This window comes from Carassius auratus, unplaced genomic scaffold, assembly GCF_003368295.1.
Source record: "Carassius auratus strain Wakin unplaced genomic scaffold, ASM336829v1 scaf_tig00214327, whole genome shotgun sequence".
In the NCBI taxonomy this organism is placed as follows: Eukaryota; Metazoa; Chordata; class Actinopteri; order Cypriniformes; family Cyprinidae; genus Carassius; species Carassius auratus.
The window spans coordinates 1,411,563-1,436,110 of NW_020527617.1; the positions used below are offsets into that span (position 1 = coordinate 1,411,563).

The 24,548-nt window shown below is 39.4% G+C and overlaps 2 protein-coding genes across 3 annotated transcripts in view; one reads left to right on the forward strand and one right to left on the reverse strand.

Moving 5' to 3' along the window:
• LOC113091872 (N-terminal EF-hand calcium-binding protein 1-like) overlaps window positions 1-12,823 on the forward strand; it is a 34,298-nt gene extending 21,475 nt beyond the window's left edge. Inside the window, exons 7-13 of the mRNA XM_026257542.1 lie at window positions 7,975-8,096; window positions 8,497-8,573; window positions 9,054-9,107; window positions 10,673-10,785; window positions 11,959-12,036; window positions 12,116-12,207; window positions 12,309-12,823. Of these exons, the coding sequence (XP_026113327.1) occupies window positions 7,975-8,096; window positions 8,497-8,573; window positions 9,054-9,107; window positions 10,673-10,785; window positions 11,959-12,036; window positions 12,116-12,207; window positions 12,309-12,337 (565 nt within the window). The 3' untranslated portion in view covers window positions 12,338-12,823. The remainder of the gene's footprint in view (window positions 1-7,974; window positions 8,097-8,496; window positions 8,574-9,053; window positions 9,108-10,672; window positions 10,786-11,958; window positions 12,037-12,115; window positions 12,208-12,308) is intronic.
• A 1,893-nt stretch (window positions 12,824-14,716) lies between these two features.
• LOC113091867 (type 2 phosphatidylinositol 4,5-bisphosphate 4-phosphatase-like) lies at window positions 14,717-23,174 on the reverse strand. Of its 2 annotated transcripts, XM_026257533.1 has the most exons (5): window positions 23,048-23,174; window positions 22,254-22,377; window positions 20,891-20,943; window positions 19,281-19,371; window positions 14,717-16,424 (listed from the first exon to the last, which is right to left on the reverse strand). In XM_026257533.1, the coding sequence occupies exons 2-5, from the start codon at window positions 22,347-22,349 to the stop codon at window positions 16,281-16,283; spliced, it is 384 nt and encodes a 127-aa protein (XP_026113318.1). In that variant the 5' UTR covers window positions 22,350-22,377; window positions 23,048-23,174; the 3' UTR covers window positions 14,717-16,280. The 2 variants fall into 2 exon arrangements, with proteins under 2 accessions (XP_026113318.1, XP_026113319.1); XM_026257534.1 differs by lacking the exons at window positions 14,717-16,424; window positions 19,281-19,371; window positions 20,891-20,943 and adding an exon at window positions 21,716-21,922.
• Window positions 23,175-24,548: the final 1,374 nt, after the last annotated feature.

Sequence of the window (24,548 nt, forward strand, 5' to 3'; positions counted from 1 at the left end):
CCTCCATAGAACTCAAAAGAAGATGCTAGGCAGAATGTTCAAACTGTTCTGTTAAATACAGCTAAAAATGACCAGGACCTGCATACAAAAATAAATAAATAAATAATACACACCTATTACAAAACATAATAAAATATTAAATAAAAATTGTAACTTTTTGTAACGACAGGTAAATGAGGAGGAAGCAATTGCAGGCAATAAGATGATGTTTATTAGAAAGAGAGTCCAGAATGTTGGCAATGGCAAGGAAGGTCTACGGTGGCGTGAGAAGAGCTGGATGGTGAAGTCGATGGTGCAGGTGAAGGAGGTCAATGGGTGAAACCAGGAACAGACCGGAACACTGACACGAGGACGACAGCACGAATCCAATCCAGCACACGAACACGGAAGACGGTAATCCAACTAGGACACGGAGACATGAGAGAGGATCTGACAACAGAGAGAGAGCGAGGTGAGTATAAGTAGCTGAGGAGTGATGAAGATCAGCTGGAGCGAGACAATCAACACCCAGGTGATGACAATCAACTAAACGAGCACATGGGGATAACGTAAGTACAAAAACAATCACAAAACATGACACGGAGGAAACACTGGATTTCCTACCGTGACAGTACCCTCTCCCCTAGGACGTCACCTGACGTTCCCAGCCTGCTTTACCTGTAGATTGTAATCATCTATAAGGTGGTGATCCAATATGTCCCGAGCAGGAACCCAGCTTCTCTCCTCCGGACCGTAACCCTCCCAATCCACCAAGTACTGAAAACCGCGTCCCCTCCGTCTAGAGTCCAGAATACGATTAACCGAATAGGTGGTTTCCCCATTAACGAGACGAGGCGGGGGGGGAACCGGGGCAGGCGGATTAAGACGGGAAGAAATCACCGATTTAATTTTGGACACATGGAACACGGGATGAATCCTCCTGTACGCCGGAGGAAGGCTAAGACGCACGGTTACCGGATTAATAATCTTGGTAATAGAAAACGGGCCAATAAATTTGGGAGCAAGTTTGTTAGAAACGGAACGCATAGGAATATTCTGGGTAGAAAGCCACACTCTTTGACCGACGACGTAACGGGGAGGCTTCGACCGGTGGCGATCGGCCTTAGCCTTGGTGCGCGACCTAGCCTGGAGCAGAGCTCTGCGAGCTCTGGTCCAGGTGCAGTGACACCTCTGGACTAGTGCGTGTGCGGAGGGGACCGAAACCTCGGATTCCGTACTGACAAAATTAGGTGGTTGGTACCCTAAACTACACTTAAATGGAGACATGCCCGTAGATGACACTGGCAAAGAATTGTGTGCGTACTCCACAACTGAGAGTTGCTGACACCAGGACGAAGGATTACTGGAAGCCAAACATCGCAAAACCCTCTCGACATCCTGATTGGCTCGTTCGGTTTGACCATTGCTCTGGGGATGGAACCCGGAAGAAAGACTAACAGTCGCTCCTAACAATTTACAAAATTCTCGCCAAAATTTGGACACAAATTGGGGACCCCTGTCAGAAACCACGTCTGTCGGAAGGCCATGTATGCGGAAGACGTGGTCAATGACAGCTACCGCTGTTTCCTTGGCTGAAGGTAATTTGGGCAAGGGAATAAAATGAGTCGCCTTCGAGAACCGGTCCACTACGGTTAAAATCACCGTATTGCCTTTAGAGGGCGGGAGGGCGGTGATAAAATCTAGCGAAATGTGGGACCAGGGTCTTGAAGGGACAGACAGCGGTAAGAGTAACCCATCTGGAGGCCGATTGGAGGTCTTACCAATAGCGCAAACTGAACAAGCCAAGACGAAATCGTGGACGTCACGAGCCATACCAGGCCACCAAAATCGTTGCTTGACTAGAAATCTAGTTCTACTAACCCCTGGGTGACAAGCAACACTGGAACAATGACCCCACTGGAGAACGTCTGACCGTAACCCCTCCGGCACAAACAATCGGTTCGGTGGGCAACGAGCCGGGGGCGTTACCCCTTCTAAGGCGGTCAACACCTTCGATTCGACCTCCCATCTGAGCGCGGAGATAATGATGGTCCCCGGTAAAATGGGCTCGGGAGTAGCAGTACGATCGGAACGCTCAAAAAGACGGGATAAAGCATCGGGTTTGATGTTTTTGGAACCCGGCCGGTAAGAAAGTGTAAAATCGAAACGACCGAAAAACAATGCCCACCGAGCCTGCCTGGAGTTAAGTCTTTTGGCGGTTCTAATGTATTCGAGATTCTTATGGTCCGTCCATACAATGAAAGGTACACCCGACCCCTCAAGCCAGTGACGCCATTCTTCCAGTGCAAGTTTGACTGCCAACAACTCTCGATTGCCAATGTCATAATTAACTTCTGCAGGAGATAAACGGTGAGAATAATACGCGCACGGATGCACCTTTCCGTCTGAGGATGCGCGTTGGGATAACACTGCTCCTACCCCCACCTCTGACGCGTCGACCTCCACTATGAATTGACGTGAGCGATCAGGGGTGACGAGAATGGGAGCTGAAACAAAGCAGCTTTTCAGTTTGGCAAACGCAGCCTCAGCTGCGTCTGACCACCTGAACGTCAAACTAGAGGAGGTCAAGGCGGTCAGAGGAGCGGCTAGTTGGCTGAAATTGCGAATGAAACGCCGGTAAAAATTGGCGAACCCCAGAAATCTCTGCAGGGCCTTGCGAGACTCTGGGGATGGCCAATTTACCACAGCCTTAACCTTCTCAGGATCCATGCGAACACCCTCAGTCGAAATGATGTGTCCTAGAAAAGAAACAGACTGTGCATGAAAAACGCATTTCTCCGCCTTGACAAACAATCCATTCTCTAGCAACCGCAGAAGCACTCGTCGTACGTGTTGCACGTGTTCCTGGAGAGACGAAGAAAAAATCAATATGTCATCCAGGTAAACATATATGAACAGATCGACCATGTCTCGCAACACGTCATTAACGAGTGCTTGAAAGACTGCCGGCGAGTTGGTTAGCCCGAACGGCATCACGCAGTACTCAAAATGGCCTCTAGGGGTGTTAAAGGCAGTCTTCCACTCATCCCCCTCCCTGATGCGGACCAAATGATAGGCATTACGTAAGTCCAATTTAGTGAAAACGGACGCTCCCTGCAACCTCTCAAAAGCTGAAGACATAAGTGGCAAAGGATAGGTATTCTTTACCGTTATGTTGTTCAGCCCTCGGTAGTCAATGCAAGGTCGCAAGGATCCGTCCTTCTTTCCCACAAAAAAGAACCCCGCCCCCGCTGGAGAAGAAGACGGGCGGATAAACCCCGTTGCTAGAGAACTGGATATATATTTCTCCATGGCCGCCGTCTCTGGAATAGACAAAGAATATAACTTGCCCTTAGGCGGAGAAGTACCTGGCAATAACTCTATCGCACAGTCATAGGGACGATGAGGAGGAAGAGAATCAGCACGAGACTTACTGAACACCTCCTTCAGGTCGTGGTACTCCGCGGGCACGTTAGCCAAATCCACTGCTTCCCCCTGAAACACAGACTCAGAAACATTAACACCAGCAGACAAAAGACAAGACAAATGACATTCCTCGCTCCAGCTAACCACAGATCCAAGGCGCCAATTGATCCTGGGGTTGTGTTTCTGAAGCCAGGTGTGACCGAGAACGATGGGGGATTGAGGTGAGTCCGTGATGTAGAATGAGATCTCCTCAGTATGGTTGCCAGATGTGATGAGAGAAACAGGTAATGTGGTCTGTGTGATGACTGGTAATCTGTGTCCGTTGAGAGCAAAGGGTGCAATGGGGTGTTTGAGGGAGGTGAGAGGAATGTTAAGCTTACAAGCGAACTTGAAGTCCATGAAACTACCCTCTGCCCCAGAATCCAACAAAGCGTGATGATCGAGTGCGTGGGTGGACCACCGTAGACTCACCGGAAGGAGTGTCGATGTAGATGAGGTCTTCCTGGCAGAGATCCCACCCGATAGTAGCCTCTGTTTTACTATCGGGCTTGGTCTTTTACCGGACAACGCTGGATATGATGTTCTTGGCTGCCGCAGTATAAACATAGTCCCAGGGATCTCCGCCTGATCCTCTCCTCCCGGGAGAGCCGAGCTCGCCCCACCTGCATGGGTTCAAGATCTCCCGGTGGGCTGACCGCAACCTCTGAGCGCTGACACTGAGCCTCCGGTCTGTTCGCGAGAACTGCTCTCCCCCTCCGTCTGGCGGCTTGATCGAGTCGGTTGTCAACTCTGATGGTGAGATCAATCAGGCTATTGAGAGAAGTGGGGAGCTCGACGGCGCGGATCTCCTGTTGGATGCGGTCAGCCAGCCCATGCAGGAAGTGATCCCACTGCGCCTCTTCGTTCCACTTACACTCCGCCGCCAGGGTGCGGAACTCAATCGAGTAATCGGATACGGACCTGTCCTCTTGACGTAGGTCCGTGAGAAGTCTAGCCGCTTCCCTCCCGGCGACGGAGCGGTCGAAGACCCTTCTCATCTCCTCCGAAAGGGCGTGGAACGAGGCACAGCAGCTGTCTTGATTCTCCCACACCGCCGTCCCCCAGAGGGCAGCCCTTCCCGTCAGTAGTGACAAGACGAATGCCACCTTCATTTCCTCGGTGTAGAACGTGCGGGGCTGCATGGCGAAGTGCAGAGAACAATGAGACAGGAATGAACGACAAAACTCTGGCTCACCCGCATATTTCTCAGGGATGGGGAGGCGTGGTTCGGGCTGGGAAATACCCCCGGAGACGATCGGCGGTGTGGGTGGCGTGGGAGGCGCAGCGGGTGGCTGTTGTTGTTGGTGTTGAGTCTGGAGAGCGAGCTCGGACACCTTCGTCACCATTGCTTGGAAGGCTCGACCCATCTCATCTATCGCCTTGTCTTGGCGATCCATACGACCCACGGCTCTCTGCAGAAATTCCTCCAGATGAGATGGGGAGCGATCGCCTGCTGCTTCCATGATGGTCAGATCCTTCTGTAACGACAGGTAAATGAGGAGGAAGCAATTGCAGGCAATAAGATGATGTTTATTAGAAAGAGAGTCCAGAATGTTGGCAATGGCAAGGAAGGTCTACGGTGGCGTGAGAAGAGCTGGATGGTGAAGTCGATGGTGCAGGTGAAGGAGGTCAATGGGTGAAACCAGGAACAGACCGGAACACTGACACGAGGACGACAGCACGAATCCAATCCAGCACACGATCACGGAAGACGGTAATCCAACTAGGACACGGAGACATGAGAGAGGATCTGACAACAGAGAGAGAGCGAGGTGAGTATAAGTAGCTGAGGAGTGATGAAGATCAGCTGGAGCGAGACAATCAACACCCAGGTGATGACAATCAACTAAACGAGCACATGGGGACAACGTAAGTACAAAAACAATCACAAAACATGACACGGAGGAAACACTGGATTTCCTACCGTGACACTTTTGTATTAACTGAATACAATTAAGAACACTTTTCACAAGTGAAGAGTAGTCCATGTTCATCAGAAACATGGAAGTGAGAAGCGTCAACTTTCTCCTTTTATATTCCATGCAATATTTGATTTGGAACAACATTAAGGTGAATAAAAGATGACAGTATTTCAGTTTTTTCATATTTGTTTTCATGGCTATACACATGTAACCTCTTATGTCACTATGCTTTTGTGTTTTTTTTTTTTTTTAGAAAGCATATACACATTTTGAACCTAAAGGCTTTGCGATGGCGAGGCCTGGCGTTATACGGCCAGCTCATTTTGTGCTGGTCATGGGGGATTGATTCCCTCTGCGTTAGATGTGCTGAAAGGGGCTGGTGGCCAGAACAAATTGAAATAGAGTGGTCCATTCTCTATTCCGTCTGAAGCGTCGAGTCAGACTCTCAGAGGAGCAGCACTGCACACAGGGATGAAACAGGGGAGAAGAGCTCAAATCTGAATCCAGAGCTTTCATCTGTGTGTGAGAAGCAGACCATTACCAGCGATTAGGAAACAGATATACCTCCATTTTAGTTTTTCACACTGCATCATTTTCAGATACTGTACTTTCCTGTTTAACAAGAGGCTGGTCTCTGGAGAACAGTTTGTCAGTTCAGATCCAAGGGTTCCTGCAGGTGCCTGAGTTTTAATCGCCTGTGTAGCTCTAGCTGATTCATTTGCTTCTGATTTCAGTGTGCTGATGCAGTTGTGAGCCATTTTTAAGGGTAAGCTTCCCTCAGGACGTGTGTTATGTTCAGGGATAATGAGCAACTGACCGAGCTTTAATTTTGACACCTGCCTGCCTACATTTATATCATTGCCTCTGAGATAAAAACAGATGCAGCGTTCCTCTGCTGCTCGAGAACAGCTGAACAATAGATATTTAATTAGATTTCATATAAACATTTTTCACTCCCACAACTGAATAGTAAAATGGTATTCGGTTCATAACATATCTTTTTTTTTTGAGTGGTTGATGGTACATGATTAATTTATCATAAAACTGGTTCTATTGAACAATCAGGTGGTCATCATGGCAAACTAAACCCTAACTGGATGACCAGGATCAAGCCTGGTCTCAGGGTAAAGGGGATTATGTTTCGGTACAGTAATTTCACTTTAATTGCAAAGAGAATGTTAGTAGTCAGTTATTGAATGCCTTATTGTTACATGTTATTTTCATAGGAGCCTCAAAATGCTAATTTTAAAGAAAAATCCCAGACAGATTTAGAGGCTTTTCGTTCGTTCATTAATTTAGTAAATATACAGATACAATATTATTATGAAATATGTTATATATTATTCAAAATATTAATATTTTACTTGTAGATTAATATTTTCTTAAAAATACATTATTAAAAATAAATAATACAAATGTAAAAAAAAAATTGTACATTAGTTACATTAGCTTAAAGCTTCTGCAATTTAAACCATTTTTTTTAGCACAATATTAATCTATTATTAATAATCTGCAATTAAAAGTTCATTTTGCATGGATTAATTAGCTAAATATTTATCATAGTGTTACAGTGTAATTCGTTTTTTGTCTCGTACTGCTTTTATCTTTTTCCAAGCAGTGATTTCTTACTTTAACTGTGCAATCCTTCGTCATTTAAAAGGTTTATGCTCACCAGAAACCCTTTATGGTTGCAAGAAGTCACAAAATGCTGCAATTACAGAGCTTACAGAGCATTTTTCTTGGAGTGAGACTGTAGAGTGATACAAGAGATGTGAAAGAGGCATTGAACAAGCTGCTATGAATAATCAAGAATTGTACACTTTATTGTTATACAGAACCATTTGAATAATGCTCCATGTCCTGACTGACCAATCAGAATCAAATTGTCCAGAGACCTTTGGAATACAGAACAAACATACACCACCATCACACAAAATAATCTCTTATATACAACATTAAAATTACTAACAGCTAAAACAGTCTACAAATAAACCCTTCCTTGTTCTGGAAGAGTCTGACAACATGTTAGAAATCTGCTGACAGATTTTGTACATTTTAATTGGTAGCATGAGGAGCAGGGCAGAAAGGTCTTGCACAAGCAAAGAGGCATCAGTGTAGTCGTGATGTTGAAGAACTGCGTCTTGATGCTAGATGAAAATGTCGAAGAATCATTTGCATGTGAATAGACTGTGTTTCTGCTCATGCAATTCAATTAGATGCAATGTATGAATGATATTAGCATTTAAAACATTTGAAATACCATTGGTCCATGGCTGCTTTGCAGTAGAAATTAAGTTGTAATTCTCATTAAAAGTGACACTGACACTTTTTTCATGTTTAATGAAAACCCCAAAATACCCCAAAGCTGCTTGCTTGAAATCAGTCTATTATATGAAGTGCTATATAAAATCTATTCTTTAAATGATTTTTCCTGATGGGTGTTAAATTAGTGAATATTTAGGATATTTATCAGTCAGCCATATGTGTGTATTGTTATTTTTGACCTTATATTCCCTGGGCAGAATAATCAGAAGCTAATGAAGACAAGTCTCTCTCATTCCTGAGCATCTGCGTGTGTTTGTGTGTGTGTGTGCGGTCTTGGTCACAGACAGGGGCAGGTGAAGCCAGAGGTTCTGCCTCTTCAGTGGTCAGGAAGGAGATCTAATCGAAGACTTCAAAGGAATAACAGCTTGTCTCCAAAGAACCCACTTCTGAACCTTGTCAATTCAGGTGATTATTATGAGCCCTAGTGCTCTGGAGGAAGAAAAGGGCACATACACAAACCCTGTGGGCATGCAGCTGACAGCAGATCTGGAAAGAGGAATGACTATGGGAGAGACTCCAGAGAAAGCAGAGGACAGACTAGGACCTTTAGAGGGAACTAAATTATTACATCATTGTAGTAATATGGCTATTCAATAGATTATTTTTCCATTTTATTATTTATATATAGTTAGAATAATAATTTTAAAGTGAATATTCCTGATAGAAAATGTGATAACACACTGCTAAAATAAACTCTCCTAATACAGTTAATTGATTCCTGCTTCGTTACATTCAGTCAGAGCAAGTGCCTCCTAGAGCATTACAAGAGAGCAAGAGAGAGAGCTGTATCTGTGTGTTTCTGCAGGTCTGTATGAAGAGGACAGTCAATGGATAACTCAGATCAACAGACTGCAAAAGCTGATCGATCGTCTGGAGAAAAAGGCAACAGGCTTCACATATGATTTCTGTCTTTCTCATTATAATGCTTTTTCTCATTCAAGTACATTTGAGGGCAAATGTCATGAAACCTGTCAAGAATATGTCCCAAGTGATATAGTCATAAAATATCAAATAATATTTTGCTTAAAAAGGAAGCCTATTTTAAAACACCTGGTTATAAGTATTCTACTTTCCTTAATGTTTACTGATTTAAATAAAAAATATTGCATTACACTAATGAGAATCTAAGGAAAATCACTATTACGAAATAATTGCAAAAAAATAAAAACACAAAATGCTCAGATCCATTACAGTAATGAGCATGAGATTGTCGCATTACTGTGATATGAATTATATTTCTTGCATTACGGTAATACAAATTTTGAGGTAAAATATACTTGAAATGATTCTCCTAAAAGCAGGTTGAATTTTTTGAATGCAAAATACAAAATGAACACAAAATGGCTTGTGTTTCTTTCACAGGAACTGCGTTTGGAGCCGGTGGAAGAAGAGGTGTTGGAAAGCTCCACCAAAACAGTACGTCATTTATGATCACCCTGTATTCTCTGTCACGGTATCCTCAGAAAATCATTCACAGAGACCACAGACGCCTATCGTTTAGGAAACAGTGGGGATTGAGAAACTAGCTCCAAGCTGCCCTTTTTTGATTTCCATCTTTTCTCCGTCTATCACTCTTCCTCTCTCATTTGGCTCTGACATCTTTTGCGCAGTACTTTGAGAGAGCTTTTCTCTGAGGCTCACATGACGCTGTTGACACACTGTAAATAGGTGTGTCTGTGATTCTGTGCGTGTGAACGACAGGAGAAGAGTGGTACCCGGACCCCTGCGGAGACTGGCTGTAAACACAGTTGAGCGTGACTGCTGACAGAGACACAACACAACATTATAATGGACATGTAGTTCCTTTTTCAAATAAATCCCATCCTATTTCACAAGGCTTTTATAAACACCATGCAAACATCTTTTGCACAAGCAATTCTTTCTGGGAATTGTATGATGTGAGGATACTTATAAAGGAAACTCATTTTACTTTACATTCATTTGTAGCGGATAAAAATGGGAATATTATAGATTGGGATGCATTACACAAAAACTGCATTCCAAAAATGCATATTCTTCTGGGTGTATTTGTAGAGAGAGTTAGTTGGGGAATGGGAGTAGTACAGGGCCCGTGGAGAGGTCACCATGCCCTGCAGGGTATGAACTCTCACTTCCTGTTCTCTTCAGCTCCTATATATCTGTCACCAACTTGTTTTATAAAAAGCAACTACCGGTATTATGATGCATGTCTTCATGGCTTTACCTAACGCTCGAGACTTGGGGGATCTCTTTATTCTCACACCAATCTGAGTCACAGCATCATAGGGGGGAATTTTATATTTTAGTCAAGTTTTAATCCATCCCCATCAAGCCCTATCTGATCCTCTTGGATTCATTGTGGAAGAGTGTTGATCTGACATCTCTTAACTGTGACTCAAAAAAGTTCTGTATAACAAATAAAATAATTATAATGTAAATAAATAACTATTATTATTATTATTATTACACACAGACACCTGTTTGGGGTCTGTAAGTGTCTTTAGTTTTTTCTTAAAGAAATTAATTCATCCTAGCACCCGGAGCACAAAGATAACATTAACATTAAAGCCTAAAAAAATCTAGATCAAATATAAAATGTATATTCATTTCTATTTATATTCAACATCGATTATAAGTAATGTTTCTTGAGAATCAAATCAGCATATTAGAATCATTTCTGAAGCATCATGTGACACTGAAAACTGTAATGATGCTGGAAATTACATTTTACAATATATTCAAATAGAAAACAGTCATTTTAAATTATAATAATATTTTACAATTTTACTGTTTTTGATCACATAAATGCAGCCTTGGTGGGCATAAAAGACAATTTTTTTTTTTTACAGATCTTACTAATATTTTATCAAAGTTTTTTATAGTGCAATCCTCTCACGTACTGCAAGAGAAAACCGATCCAAGAACAGTTTTGCACACTTTAAATAACTCATGGTTCAAATACTATGAATCATGTTTTCTGACTGCTGTGATCTCCCTCCCAGCACATCCTGATCGTTCAGAGGCAGCTCTCAGTGCTGGAGGAGGAAGTGGAGGAGTTTCGTCTGGCTCTCAGGCAGTACATCGGCAGCGCCAGCACCCAGACCGGCTGCCTCCAGTGAGTTCACACCGCCACGGCATCTGGGTGAACGTCTGATGCATGTGCATACAGTTTGTGAGGGGTCAGTCTAGGCCAGTTCTTCAAGCGATCAGTATTCAAATCCATGTGTTTGGATTCCATGAATTGGATTTGATGGTTTCATTTCACAGTTGGAGGCTGTTGTTTCCTGCATGCGTGGTGTCGAAGAAATACCTGAAATTATAACTGTTAGGATCCAATTAAACCTAGAAATATTTAAGATGAGACATCCAGTTGCTCACGTGGCAGAGCTTGTGTAACGTCAGCAAGCTTACAGTGGTCCGTGAATGAATTGCATTGTTCATTGAGCATGTGTCCATGTGTTCACAAGCCCTCAATCCAGGTTTGACTTTTAACGCCGACATCAAAAAATGTCAGTGATCACATTATGTAGCAGTTGTTTTTTCAATGCAACGTTGTCTAATAAAGGTGGACAGTTTGTTTGGTTTAATTTGGCTTTTACTAATTGGCTAATTCACAGTGGGGATGGCGCGAGATGAAGAGTTCGGTTTTGTATTATTAAACGTTGATTTGCTTCAAGCTCTTCAGCTCAAATGACTCACTGACAACCTTTCATGTCAAGAACATTGTCTGAAGGACTTGATGGCTAACCAGTTTTCTCATTATTTGTGAATGAAAGGAATGGTTTTCCCAAAAATGATCAATAATCAGAATCAATAATGTCAAATTAAGTTTAAAAGTACATTTTAAATCATGTGCTTTAAAGGGATAGTTTACACCCTCATGTTGTTCCCCACAACTTTTACCATATTTTAAAGACATCATTGATTTATGAAATTACATACAAAGATGTAATTTGAAGTCCTACTCACCGTGCCTCGAGTGTAGTTCAGCATTTAATATAAATTTTCACTTTAATACATTTTTATTTAATCATTATGTGCTGCAAATCTATGAGCTTTCAAATATCATTCACATTCATATACACATTCAATTATCCAGTTCCACAGAAAAAGATGGTTTCTAACAATATGGGGCTCGATGAAAGTAAAATATAAATAACTTTAAACATTCCTTAAATTTTTCACCCAGTGTCTAAATACATCCATAAGAGGTATTTGAAACTCTAAAGTAACTGTTCAAGCAAACGCGTTTGATAGTAATCCTACGCTGACTCTGTTCTCTCGGCAGTGTTGCAGTTCAGCGGCTTGCCAATGAATCCCGCTTCATACTGTATGAGTTCTGGGAGCAAAGCAGCGTGTGGAAGAAGTAAGTCACTCCCACATTCCTTATTGCAATCAAGGAATTGCAATAGCTGGATAAAAGCCTGTTTGTTTTCTATTTATAGTCATCTGCAGACTAATTCCAGCAAAACCTTCCAGAGAGGCAATGTGGATTTCTTAGAGACGCCAGAGATTATGACAACTATGCTGGTTCCAGGTGAACCACAGTACAGAGCCTCTCTAAAAAATAAAATATGATATATATTGATTTTATATTATTTAATTTATTATATTAAAAATATCAATTTATTTCCACAGCATCATGGTGGATCCTCAACAATAACTAGTATCCGTGGACTCCTGTTAGATGACAGCAGACGTTATGAGGACCACTCAAGCCTGAACTGATCATCCTGAACATCCCTGTCATCAGTCATAGTGTCTAACACTTGCTTTCCATGTTGTTACATTCTTGGCTATATATGAGTAGTGTAAACTGTAGAGGATGTCAAATAAAGCAATGAGATCTTTCTTCTGATGATAGCACTCCAATCCCATCAGAGCTGCATAAGATAAGTGTTGATCTGTGGCGTGACAGTACAGTGTTGAGTGCTGTCGATCTGTCTGTGGCACAGGTCTGTGACTCCTCTTGTGATCATTCCTGAACATATCAAGAGTTCCTGACATGACCATTTATTTGAAAAGATAGACTTCTGTTGTTGTATTTGAATTAGTTTGTCAGCTCTGATTAAACATGATTTAATGTGACCCAACTACAATTATCATCTTATGTTTTGGAGGTGGTATCAAGTGGTTAATAAAGTTTCTAAGCAGATGTACTGGCTTCTATTTCATTGAATCACTCCTGGGATTTTCTACATATGGAGTTTGGAGATGGCAACAGCATACACTCTCAGAAAAAAAGGTACAAAAGCTGTCACTGGGGCAGTACCTTTTCAAAAGGCACACCTTTGTACCTAAAGAGTCCATATTGGTACCTTAAAGTCGCTACATATTAGTACCTAAAAGGTACCACTCCAGTGACAGCTTTTGTACTTTTTTTTCTAAGAGTGTATGTATCTTCTTGGTGCACTGATTGTGCCAGACTATTTCCCAGAGCCAGGTGACTCACTGAGTGCTGCGGCCATCGCTCAAGAATCAACACTGCCATCCAGTGGATTTCATGATCTCAAGCTCCAGAAACTGCTCATATTGACAAAGCATCAATTAATCAAAGCTTAGCTAGTTTTCTGTAAATATACAGTGTGGTCCAGTAATCAGAAGAATTCTATTCAAAATGTTTCAAATATTTAATCAGTGCAATTATGTAAGCTGAAATGCTTAACTGAAAACTTTGGACCTTTTGTACTTTTATTTTGAAGGCCTCTCTCTTACATCTTTAAACCCAAATCATAATGAAACAATTTCATTACTTGAAATAACATTATTTTTTATTTTACTAATAATTTTTTTTATTTACCAAGGTCACACAACTCATTTAGTTTTGGTTAAGCACCTCAGAGTAAAACTAAAAATGTAAAAAAAAAAAATTATAATAAAATAAAAAACATATTAAGAAAACAAAATAAATTAAACCTCAAGCACACAACAAAATCACTACACCTTTAAAATGAAAACAGAACTATATATAAAATTAAACTTTTATCTAATTCAAAATATTAAAAAAACATACATCAATGATACTAAAATACCACTTCCCAAACCTAAAATAAAAATAATAGTTATTGATAATTTAACTATTATATTACTATTAACTATTATATTATAATTTCATTAAATTTTATAATTACAGGTGCATCTCAGTAAATTAGAATATCGTGGAAAAGTTCATTTGTTTCAGTAATTCCACTCATAGTAACCATATTCTATGAGATCATATTTGATGAGATGAATTGGTGGGTTTTTGTTAAATGTGTTCCAAATTCATCACAATTAAAAGAACCAAAGACTTAAACTACTTCAGTCTGTGTGCACTGAATTTATTTAATACTCAGGTTTAACAATTTGAGTTGAATTACTGAAATAAATGAACTTTTCCATGACATTCTAAATTATTGAGATGCACCTATATATAATTAAAATGAGGTCCATTATGATTAATTGCATTGACACATTATGCCAGTTAATTAAATTCCTGCCCCCTCTCTAATTCTCGTCACTATAGGAAACAAAACATTTAAATTCTAAAGTACAGAATGACTTTCATTACTGTTTTGCATTAATAAGAATGAAAGGTAAGTAATGAGACAGTATATTAACCAGAATATGAAGGACACTGTCCTGAAAATAATGACACAAAGCCAAAATCATCTTACAAGCTTCCTGTTCTTCCTGTTGTGTGAATATCAAGCCACTTGCGGGCCGCTGTTGTCTGTGGCCACAGGTGACGTTCACTCTAATGACAGTCTGACCTTTGAGAGACGGTGTGCTGTTGGCTTCTCACTAAGTTTTGTCATGTGCCTTCATTAAACAGACACACAGAGCATTCCTGAATCTTTCATTAACAAGCCTGTGTGACAGTAGAGACAAGAATATTCTCATCAAACATACTAATGATGCAACTTGTTACAAAGCAAAGCGCGCCTTATTTGTCCAAATGACACATTGTGCCAAATTAAAGAGGCTTCTGTGAAATGCAAAATAACATATTTGCAATAAAAATAGACAGTTTAAATCAAGCTGGCACAAAGCATCACACCGTCAAAGGGCAAAGAATATTTTAGCATTTTATTGAGAAATTATTGTTTTAAAAAGACCCAAGCCATATTCCAACTTGAACTACAGACTTTGTGTGCTCAGTTTCCTATGTACAAGGACTCCACTGACTTGTCACATTCAGAACAAGTTTAGATAGTATAGTAATCTCCATTTGTCTTGACAAAATACAGAACTACTGTAAATGTAAGCTACAGCAATACTAGCAAGGTTGTGGCAGGTTGTGGATTTAGGCGGGTAGCAGTGGGGCGTTTACATTCTACACACAGTGCCCCGTCAGTGACAGACTAACAAAACACAATTTCTGAGTACAAAAGAATCCAAATAAAATCATGCGTTTCCCATTCACCACGTGTCAATATTACTGATCAGTGAGTAAAACTGAAGAAATATTTCAGATTCAGTTTAAGTTAAGATCAATTACACAGCATTTGTGGCCACAAAATAAATATTTTATACTTATATTTTATTCTTTAAACCAAAAACTAAGGTTACAGTAAGGCTCTTAGAATGGAAGTGACTGGGGCCAATTTTCAGATTATTTAAAAATATAAACGTGAAGCTTATAATTGTAAAAATGCATTTACAATAATTCTTCTATACATCTGCCAAGCTGTTTTAGTTGTTTAGGCAAATTAGTGAGTGAACTGACATATAGCAATGTATGGAGCTTCAAACTCGGAATTTGTGCTCTGCATTTAACCCATCCACGTGCACACACACAACAGTGAGTAGTAAATGAACACACACACACACACACACACACACGTTCTGTGTCTTGCTCAAGGGTCTCACCTCAGTCATGCCATTGAAGGTGGAAGAAAGCACTGGTCAAAATAATTTTTGTGTTATTCAGTCAATATCATGCCACAAGTGCTGTCTAATCAGCTTAACTTGTATTGAACCCAGAAGTTTGTTTTACAGGTCCGGTGTCTGTGAACATGCAGTTTTTCTTTTAAAGCCACACAAAAGCATGATTATTGCTGACAGTGAGTTTGAGCAGCCAAAAGGGTTTGAAAATACTGCTAAATTTCATCCGAGGGAGACGGATACTAAACAAGAAAAATGTTGGCACGGCATTTAAAGAACAGTTAAATATATCTGAACGTGACAGATAGTGCCATCATGGGTGCTGGCAGGCTCTCTGAACACATGACATCTCTCAGCTCCTAACAGCTGTAGTGACTAGCAGCAACACAACAGAAGAATTGCATAAAATCGTAGTGCAATGGACAAATTGTTCATCTCTTTTGGTCAAGTTGTTAACAAAATGCAGTACATAAAATATGTTTGTAATCCACCCACCATGACAAATCCAAGAGGTGTACCATGAACGGATTATTTGTATTATTTTTTTGAATCACCGATTTCACCTTAATAGCTCAAGGCATCATAACGTGGGTTCAAATCAGTTACATCAGAGCTAATCAATAACTCAATCTGAAACATAGTATCTAGTATCTAAACCCCCTGGATTCTTATGTTCTTGTAACAGTTAACCTGTTCAAATTAAGAGAAATCAAACACTAAGGACTTGAAGGACGGAGGCTTTGTCTACGCAAAGGTGTTTTCTGGATAGCTGACTTTAATCACTCCCCAGTAGCAGGCCCGTACCAAACAGATGAGGCCCAGGAGATACGCGAAGGCCCAGGACACGTAAGTAGCATGGTAACGCCTGGCGAAGTCCTGAGTGCCCACCTAAGAGGAAAAACACCGGGGATGTGAGATGAGCTCACAAACTTAGTTTAATAGTTTATATCCAAAGTCCAAACTTAACAACTGCAAAGTGCTAATTTAAGTGTTTCTTGTTAGTTGGAAGGTAACTTATTTTAGGAACTGCAATATAATATATGTTTCAAATCAAATTGTGAGAATGCTCATCTGACCCTAATGTGACACGAATTATAAGCATGACGGAAATAAAACTGTTATTAAAGGGTTAGTTCACCCAAAAATGAAAAGGATGTCATTAATGTCACCTTCATGTCGTTCCAAACCCGTGAGACCTCTGTTCATCTTCGGGACACAGTTTAATATATTTTAGATTTAGTCCGAGAGCTCTCAGTCCCTCCATTGAAAGTGTGTGTACGGTATACTGTCCATGTCCAGAAAGATAAGAAAAACATCATCAGAGTAGTCCATGTGACATCAGAGGGTCAGATAGAATTTTTTGAAGCATCGAAAATACATTTTGGTCCAAAAATAGAAAAAACTATGACTTTTTTCAGCATTGTCTTCTCTTCTGTGTCTGTTGTGTGAGAGAGTTCAAAACACTGCAGTCTCTGATATCCGGTTCGCGAACGAATCATTCGATGTAACCGGATCTTTTTCAACCAGTTCACCAAATCGAACTGAATCGTTTAAAACAGTTCACATCTCCAATACGAATTAATCCACAAATGACTTAAGCTGTTAACTTTTTTAATGTGGCTGACACTCCCTCTGAGTTCAAACAAACCAATATCCCGGAGTAATTAATTTACTCAAACAGTACACAGACTGAACTGCTGTGAAGAGAGAACTGAAGATGAACACCGAGCTGAGCCAGATAACGAACAACAGACCGACTCCTTCTCGAGTCAAGAACCGGTTGCATCGGTTTCCAGGTCACCAGTAGTGATGGGAAGTTCAGTTCTTTTCCGCGAACCGGTTCTTCCGGACAGTTCAATTCAATAAACCGGTTGAAGAAAACATTTCACCGGTTCTTTTGCGCTCGACGTAATGACATCATTTGAAATGATTGCCCTTAATTTAAGCCTTCAGTTTACTCGCGCTCATTACACTAGCACAGAATCAGTTCAGAATCAATCACCAAAAGAATCAGTTCAGTTCAGATGCTCTGTGTGTCGGTCTGCTTCACACTGAATCACAAATGCGCAGTAAACGGTTCTTGACTCGTGAACGAGTCAATCATTCATTCGTTATCTGGCTCAGCTCGGTGTTCATCTTCAGCTCTCTCTTCACAGCAGTTCAGTCAGTGTACTGTTTGAGTACATTAATTACTCCGGGATATTGGTTTGTTTGAGTGAGTGTCAGCCACATTAAAAAAGTTAACAGCTTAAGTAATTTGTGGATTAATGATTATTGGAGACGCGAACCGTTTAAAATGATTGAGTTCGATTTGGTGAACTGGTTCAAAAAGATCCGGTTACATCGAATGATTCATTCGCGAACCGGATATCTCTAAACTGCAGTGTTTTGAACTCTCCTCACACAGACACGGAAGAGAAGACAATGCTGAATAAAGTCTTAGATTTTGCTATTTTTGGACCAAAATGTATTTTCGATGCTTCAAAAAATTCTAACTGACCCTCTGATGTCACATGGACTACTTTGATGATGTTTTTCTTACCTTTCTGGATATGGACAGTATACCGTACACACAGTTTAAATGGAGGGCCTGAGAGCTCTCGGACTAAATCTAAAATATCTTAAACTGTGTTCCGAAGATAAACGGAGGTCTTACGGGTTTGGAACAGCATGAGGGTGAGTTACTAATGACAGAATTTTCATTTTTCGGTGAATTAACCCTTTAAAGAAAACTGTGAATTAATTTCGGTGAAAAAATACAAAATTTCCTAGTGTATCCAGGTGTTTAATGAAATAACTATGCCAAAGGGGTTTTTTTTTTTGGGGGGGGGGGGGGCATATAGTGACACTCCTTTGAAAAACACGTTTAGGACCAAAATCATGATGGGTCATCACATGACAGGGACAACTAACATGAATAAATCATTTAGAGTCTTTGACTTGGTAAAACAAATAATATAATACAGTAAATTATGTTTATCTATTTTTTTATGTTTTCATTTTCATATTCAACTTTTGTTACATTAAATTATGGATGGCTGAGCTGAAGTTAAATGGAAAATATGATTTACCCTTTAGATATCGAAATATGATACAAAAAAGTATTGAAAAAATGTTGTCATATAGAAAAAAGAAATTGTATACATTGGTTAAAATGTTTTGCATTTATACTGTTATACTACAAAATAAATAAATACATTTCCAAAATAGTTCCCATTGTCACAAAAATGTAACATCAATAAATATACACATATATCTAAATATACACACATTTGCATACTTAAATATACATACATGTTCAAGTTTGGGGTTAGTAAGAGATTTTTTATGTTTTTGAAAGAAGTCTCTTATGCTCACTAAGGCTGCATTTATTTGACCAAAATACAGTAAGTAAAAAAAAAATAAAGTCATATAAAATACTATTACAATTTTAAAATGTAATTTATTCCTGTGATGCAAAGCTGAATTTTCAGCATTATTCCTCCAGTCTTCAGTGTTACATGATCCTTCACATACCATTCTGATATGCTGATTTGCTGCTCAAGAAACATTTCTTATTATTATCGATGTTAAAAACTACTGTGCTCCTTAATATTTATGTGAAAGCCATGATGCAATTTATTTATTTCAATTTTTTTGCTGGATAAAGGTATACATTTCTTAAAAAAAAAAAAAAAAAATTACTGAACCCAAAATTTTAGCAAAAATTGTTATGACTTTGACTATGAACTAAATAATACTCACTGTTAAACCGACACCGATGAAAATGCAGATCATTCCTACTGTAATGTAGGCACAGCAGCGCCTTCTGGGTAGAGCACTGCCTACAGAGGATCTGAAGACAAACACAGCACACATGCTTAGAACTAGTGCTGCTTTAAACTGACCACAACGTTTTAAACTGACCACATACCTAATGTGGCTATTTTAGTGGGCTGTTTCAGCCCCTCAATGCAGACATACAATGGTTTTATAGCAGGAATTAGTCAGTGCTTGGCTTGCAACCCTACATATGAAAAGAAGAGTTTCATGGCTACTACACAGAGTTACAAATATCCAAACTAGGCTGAAAGTAAGCTACAGTACACTGAAAAAGGTTAAATGTCCGTGCCATTTATTTAAAGTGCACTTTTATATTGGTCTAACTAAAATTATGGTTTAAACCTGTTTTGTTCAGTTCTCTAAAAGCAAATAACAAACAAATTTTGTTGAACAATTTTGTTTAAATAGCATTTTTTCATCAGAATATTTTTGTGCAGATCACATACTGAATATTGCTTTACTGACTGCAGATAATGTTGTCGGTTTTCTTAATTTTTTTAGTACATACCAAAAAAAAAAGATGCATCATTTAAAAATACACCATTTTATTCAAAGCAAATAAACTAATTTAAATACTAAGAAATGCTTAGTGAAAATTCTACTTTCATAAGCGAATTTAGCTTCCGTTTATGGTGAAACTAAGTTGTAAAAATCCAATAGAATATTATTCTGACCTACATCAAGTGCTATTTTGGCTTATGTCTAAAGAAAATATACTGATTAATTATATTCTTTCTAATAAATCATCTTCTTCCTTTGTTTGAATGTTTTTGTCTTTGGAAAATAAATGTTTTGAAGACTTTGTAAGGACTTAAGCTAAATATAATAGGAGAAAAGCTAATAAAATGGGCTTAAAAAATTAGTATTTGAGTAGTACATGGTCCAAAGTACAGTGTAAAAGGCCTTTCAGATGTAAGATCGATCTCACTTGGTCCAGCAGCGAGCTCTCGGCCGGCAGCCCTACAAATTCTTCTAGTCAAAAAAGAACTTCATCACTGAGTCACATGGTCTGCTCTTTTTCCTGTTTGAGGGTCATTAAGTCTCATTATGCCTCTTCACATGCCTCTCATGTGATGGGATTTGTAAACATTCTTCTGGAATCACAACGATAGCTTAAGGTGCTAAATTTCTCTCCTTCTCTGCCTCTTCAAATCCTCTGCGTTCAAGTAGAAATCTGTGACTGGCTTTGGGAGACTCTCAGCTCCATTCATGTGTGCTGCAACATCTGTTGTCATAAGTCTCCCTCGCAGCGTCACTAGCGTGCAAGACTCATGTTTCAGTATGTCAGCAGGATACGCTCGGCAGACTGGCATCACATTGCCACCCTCTCTATCTGGAACTCACCAGGGTTTATTTACTTTCACTTCTCCACACTGGTCAGTACAAACTCAAGCCTGACCTCCGGTTAGTAAGGCACATCACACTTTGAGATTTATGACATTCCTACTGAGAACAGCACATCACTGGTGGAGTATTGCCACAGACATCACATTTTTGACAAACAGATATTATGACAAATGACGGCAACTCACATTTTTTTGCAATGCGGGCACTTGGCCAGTGTATTGAACCGTAGCTCCATCCACTGCAAAAACAAGGAGAGTTAAGCAGGAGGTTATTTCTACAGTAAGCAAACATACAGCATGGCAAAGAAGCACAAATCATTTGAAAACCTACATCAAACTTGATTCCAGCAGTGCAAAACATTCCAATATTAGTTTAAATGGCTGCTGAGAAATGATTCAAATATCTAGAAAATCTTTTGGTGATGATTTCAGTGAGTACATTGACATGTACAAGGGAATATATTAGGATAATTAGTGGATTTAACTCTGTACAGTGGTAAAAAGCATTACAACATTTTCTTTTAAGATTATAACAGATGATCTCACAAAAAACATGGAAACCATTTTTTTTCTTCTGTTGCTGCATCTTCCCTACGTAGGCCACAAAGAGTTATGATCATTTGAGTCACAGGGCTCCAGACAAATACAACTAAAATGAAACATCTAGGAGCAAAATGGCTTTTTTAAATTGACAAATTACAGAATTGCTTAGTACAGATGATTTTATAGCGTCTTTAGTTCTTGACAGTCAGTGGATGAAAGGAAAATTCATTTTAAATTTCATAAGAACTGGTTCATTTGCTCATGGACATCATGTCTTGCTATGGATTATTGAAGAAATTTGGATACATTTTTCTATATTTTAAATTATTGTCAAAATAAATGAATCAATATATATATATATATATATATATATATATATATATATATATATATATATATATATATATATATATATATATATATATATATATATATATGTAATACATTAAAATGTTTGCTTATTTCTCAGTCACATTTGCAAACATTTTAATCACAGTCTGGAGCCCTGGAATCATGAGAATCATTCGGTCAGTTCCACCAACTGAGAAGGGGGCAGCGCATTAGGACCTTGAAAAGATCAGCGGGGCCGCGAATAGCCAGGCCTGAGGAAGACTGGGAGCACTCATCATCATCATCATCATCATCATCATCATCATCATCATCATCATCGCTGCCCTACACAGCAGGGGCATCACAGGACACTAAGAACACGTGCACTAGAAAACCTGTACATCACATGTACACTACCCTGCAAAAGTTAAGGCAGTACGATTTTCTTGAAAGAAGAAAATGAATGCTGTTATTCCGCAAGAATGCATTAAACTGAAAATGACAGTAAAGTCATTTGTGATTTTACAAATAATTTTGCTGTTTTCAAAAGTCTCAAACTTCTGAAAGCTATTGCAAATGCATTAAAAGATCTCCTCTGCTTTGCACATACTGACACTGGAAGAAACATTACTGTAGGTCAAAGAGGAAATATTAATATAAAGATGTGAGACCGTACAAGGAATGTGTTGCCGCAGTGGCCGCAGACCACACGCATGCCCTCGGGCTGGACGGGCAGAGCTGGCTGGGCGGGCTGCTCCTCTGGGATCACCATCACAGGACTCAGGTTGATGATCCGTCTGCTGGAGACCCATCAAAACAATCTCAGTTTTTCACTGTCTGCATGTGTTTGTTAACCCTATGAAGTCTGTATCTTATTTGAGAACCCTAACCCTTATCCTTAAATGATTATCAATATGATCAAAACTTTGCAGAAAAAAACAGTTGTACACAGTGCCTTCCGTCATCTGATTAAAAGTTTTAAGGCTTTTTAGTATAAACTGAATGTTTTTTCTTCCTCAAGCATGAGAATCTTTGCTAAAATATTCATTTCTTTAAAGACAAACCTTACTGACACCATTTACACTGTATCATACTCTATGAGCCAAAAAAGCCTGATGTATTAAATTTGATACATGCAGACTTTAAAGGTTCAATCAGCTTTTTCACTTCAAATATTTAATTCCTCTGACTATTATTTTATATGTCACGCTTTACGAAGTGTTTTTTTGTTGTTTTTTACAGTGATTTGTCACAATTCTCACAGCTGTTCTTTCACTAATAATAATTCTACAGTATAAATCGCTCAGACTGCTTTGTAAAAGCATATTAAACGTTTCAACATAGTACTAAGTGCAAACTCAAAGCAGCACTACTTGTTTGAGCGTTTATGGTAATGCACATCCGCAGTAATATACTGTTGCAGATCCCATAACACATACTAGCTATCTGAAGTGTGTCTTTAACACTTACCAGTTGGGCCGAGGGCATCCTATCCTCCTAGACGTGTCTTTACAGATTAGCAGGCAGTTGCAAGGACATCTAACATACTTCTTCCCTGTTGGTGGATTTTTTATAGGCTGATAAAAACAGATACATCATGTTTCAGACAGGACCACGCAAATATGCAAGATAACAGAAATCTATTGCCAGACATAATATAATGCATTAATATAATAAATCTCCCTTACGATTTTGAATTTGCACAAATGCTCTTGGTTAAGAATTCTTCTGTAAGAAACCAAAAACTGCTTTTTTGTGAATCGGGTGACTCTGCAGGTCAGATTAAGCATCCGTTGTTCGTGTGAAGTGTTTCTCATGCAGACAATTGAATTAGACTGTAATTCATCCCTAGAGCACACAGCACTCACAGGTATGTATGCACATGGATCCTTCATCCCAAACACAATTACTTCCAGGGTCTATGAGGCTGTGAGCTCTGTATTATGGACTAAATGTAACCATTATTCACTAATAAACTTCACCTCCAATAAAGCTTGTGTCTAGCCCGCATTCTTGTCCAGATTGAAAACTTGTGTAATCAACAGCTGTCGTAATCTTTAAATCTGGATATGAAAGCAGCAAGGACATTAGCAGAGGGGAAATGCCACAAACAAGTCAAGATGAGACTTATTAAAGCAGAGTTTAGTTGTTTATGGTTGTCAACCTATGCCATAACCTGCTGGATATATTAACTGCTATGCAATGTGTGCAAAAATCAGCTATACTTTACAGCTATGAACATGACTCAATCAATAGGAATTTAAAGCTGTAACAATCTGTTTTAGAGTCTGTCTTCAAACTTTGTTTCTAAATTAGGTGTATTATAATGTGAAACCTAATTCGCTAACATTCATTTTTTTAGGGCCCGAGCACCGATGGTGTGAGGACCCTCTTGGAATTGCTCCGTTTATTATTATTATTATTATTAGGGCCCGAGCACCGATGGTGTGAGGACCCTCTTGGAATTGCTCCGTTTATTAGGGCCCGAGCACCGATGGTGTGAGGACCCTCTTGGAATTGCTCCGTTTATTATTATTATTAGGGCCCGAGCACCGATGGTGTGAGGACCCTCTTGTTTCTGTGTTGTTTATTATTATTATTATTATTATTATTATTTTTCTGAAACTTTCTCGAAAAGTCATGAAACTTGGCACACACGTCAGAGCTGGAAAAATATTAGGTATGCAATGGTTTGCTAAGGTGGGTGTGGCAAAATGGCTCGACAGCGCCACCTATAAATTTTCAACGAAGTGCATCTTGAGCTACGTTCCACGTACTTGTATGAAAATCGGTACACACATGTAACACACCAATATCTACAAAAAAGTCTCTTGGTACGAAATCCAAATTCCAACAGGAAGTCAGTTATTATTTTTTTTCTCATCCAAAATTTTGTCATTTTTGCCATTTCCGGAGGTTGTACTTTAACGAACTCCTCCTAGAGATTTATTCAGATCAACACCAAAGTTTG

What these genes read in the sequence shown, in the direction of transcription:
- LOC113091867 (XM_026257533.1), bottom strand. Translation starts at nt 22,349, where the DNA reads ATGGTGATCCCAGAGGAGCAGCCCGCCCAGCCAGCTCTGCCCGTCCAG. An exon ending in ACTGCGGCAACACATTCCTT is followed by an intron (nt 20,944 to 22,253) that starts GTACGGTCTCAC and finishes TTGTTTTTGCAG; the next exon opens with TGGATGGAGCTACGGTTCAA. An exon ending in TCATCGGTGTCGGTTTAACA is followed by an intron (nt 16,425 to 19,280) that starts GTGAGTATTATT and finishes TTTTCCTCTTAG; the next exon opens with GTGGGCACTCAGGACTTCGC.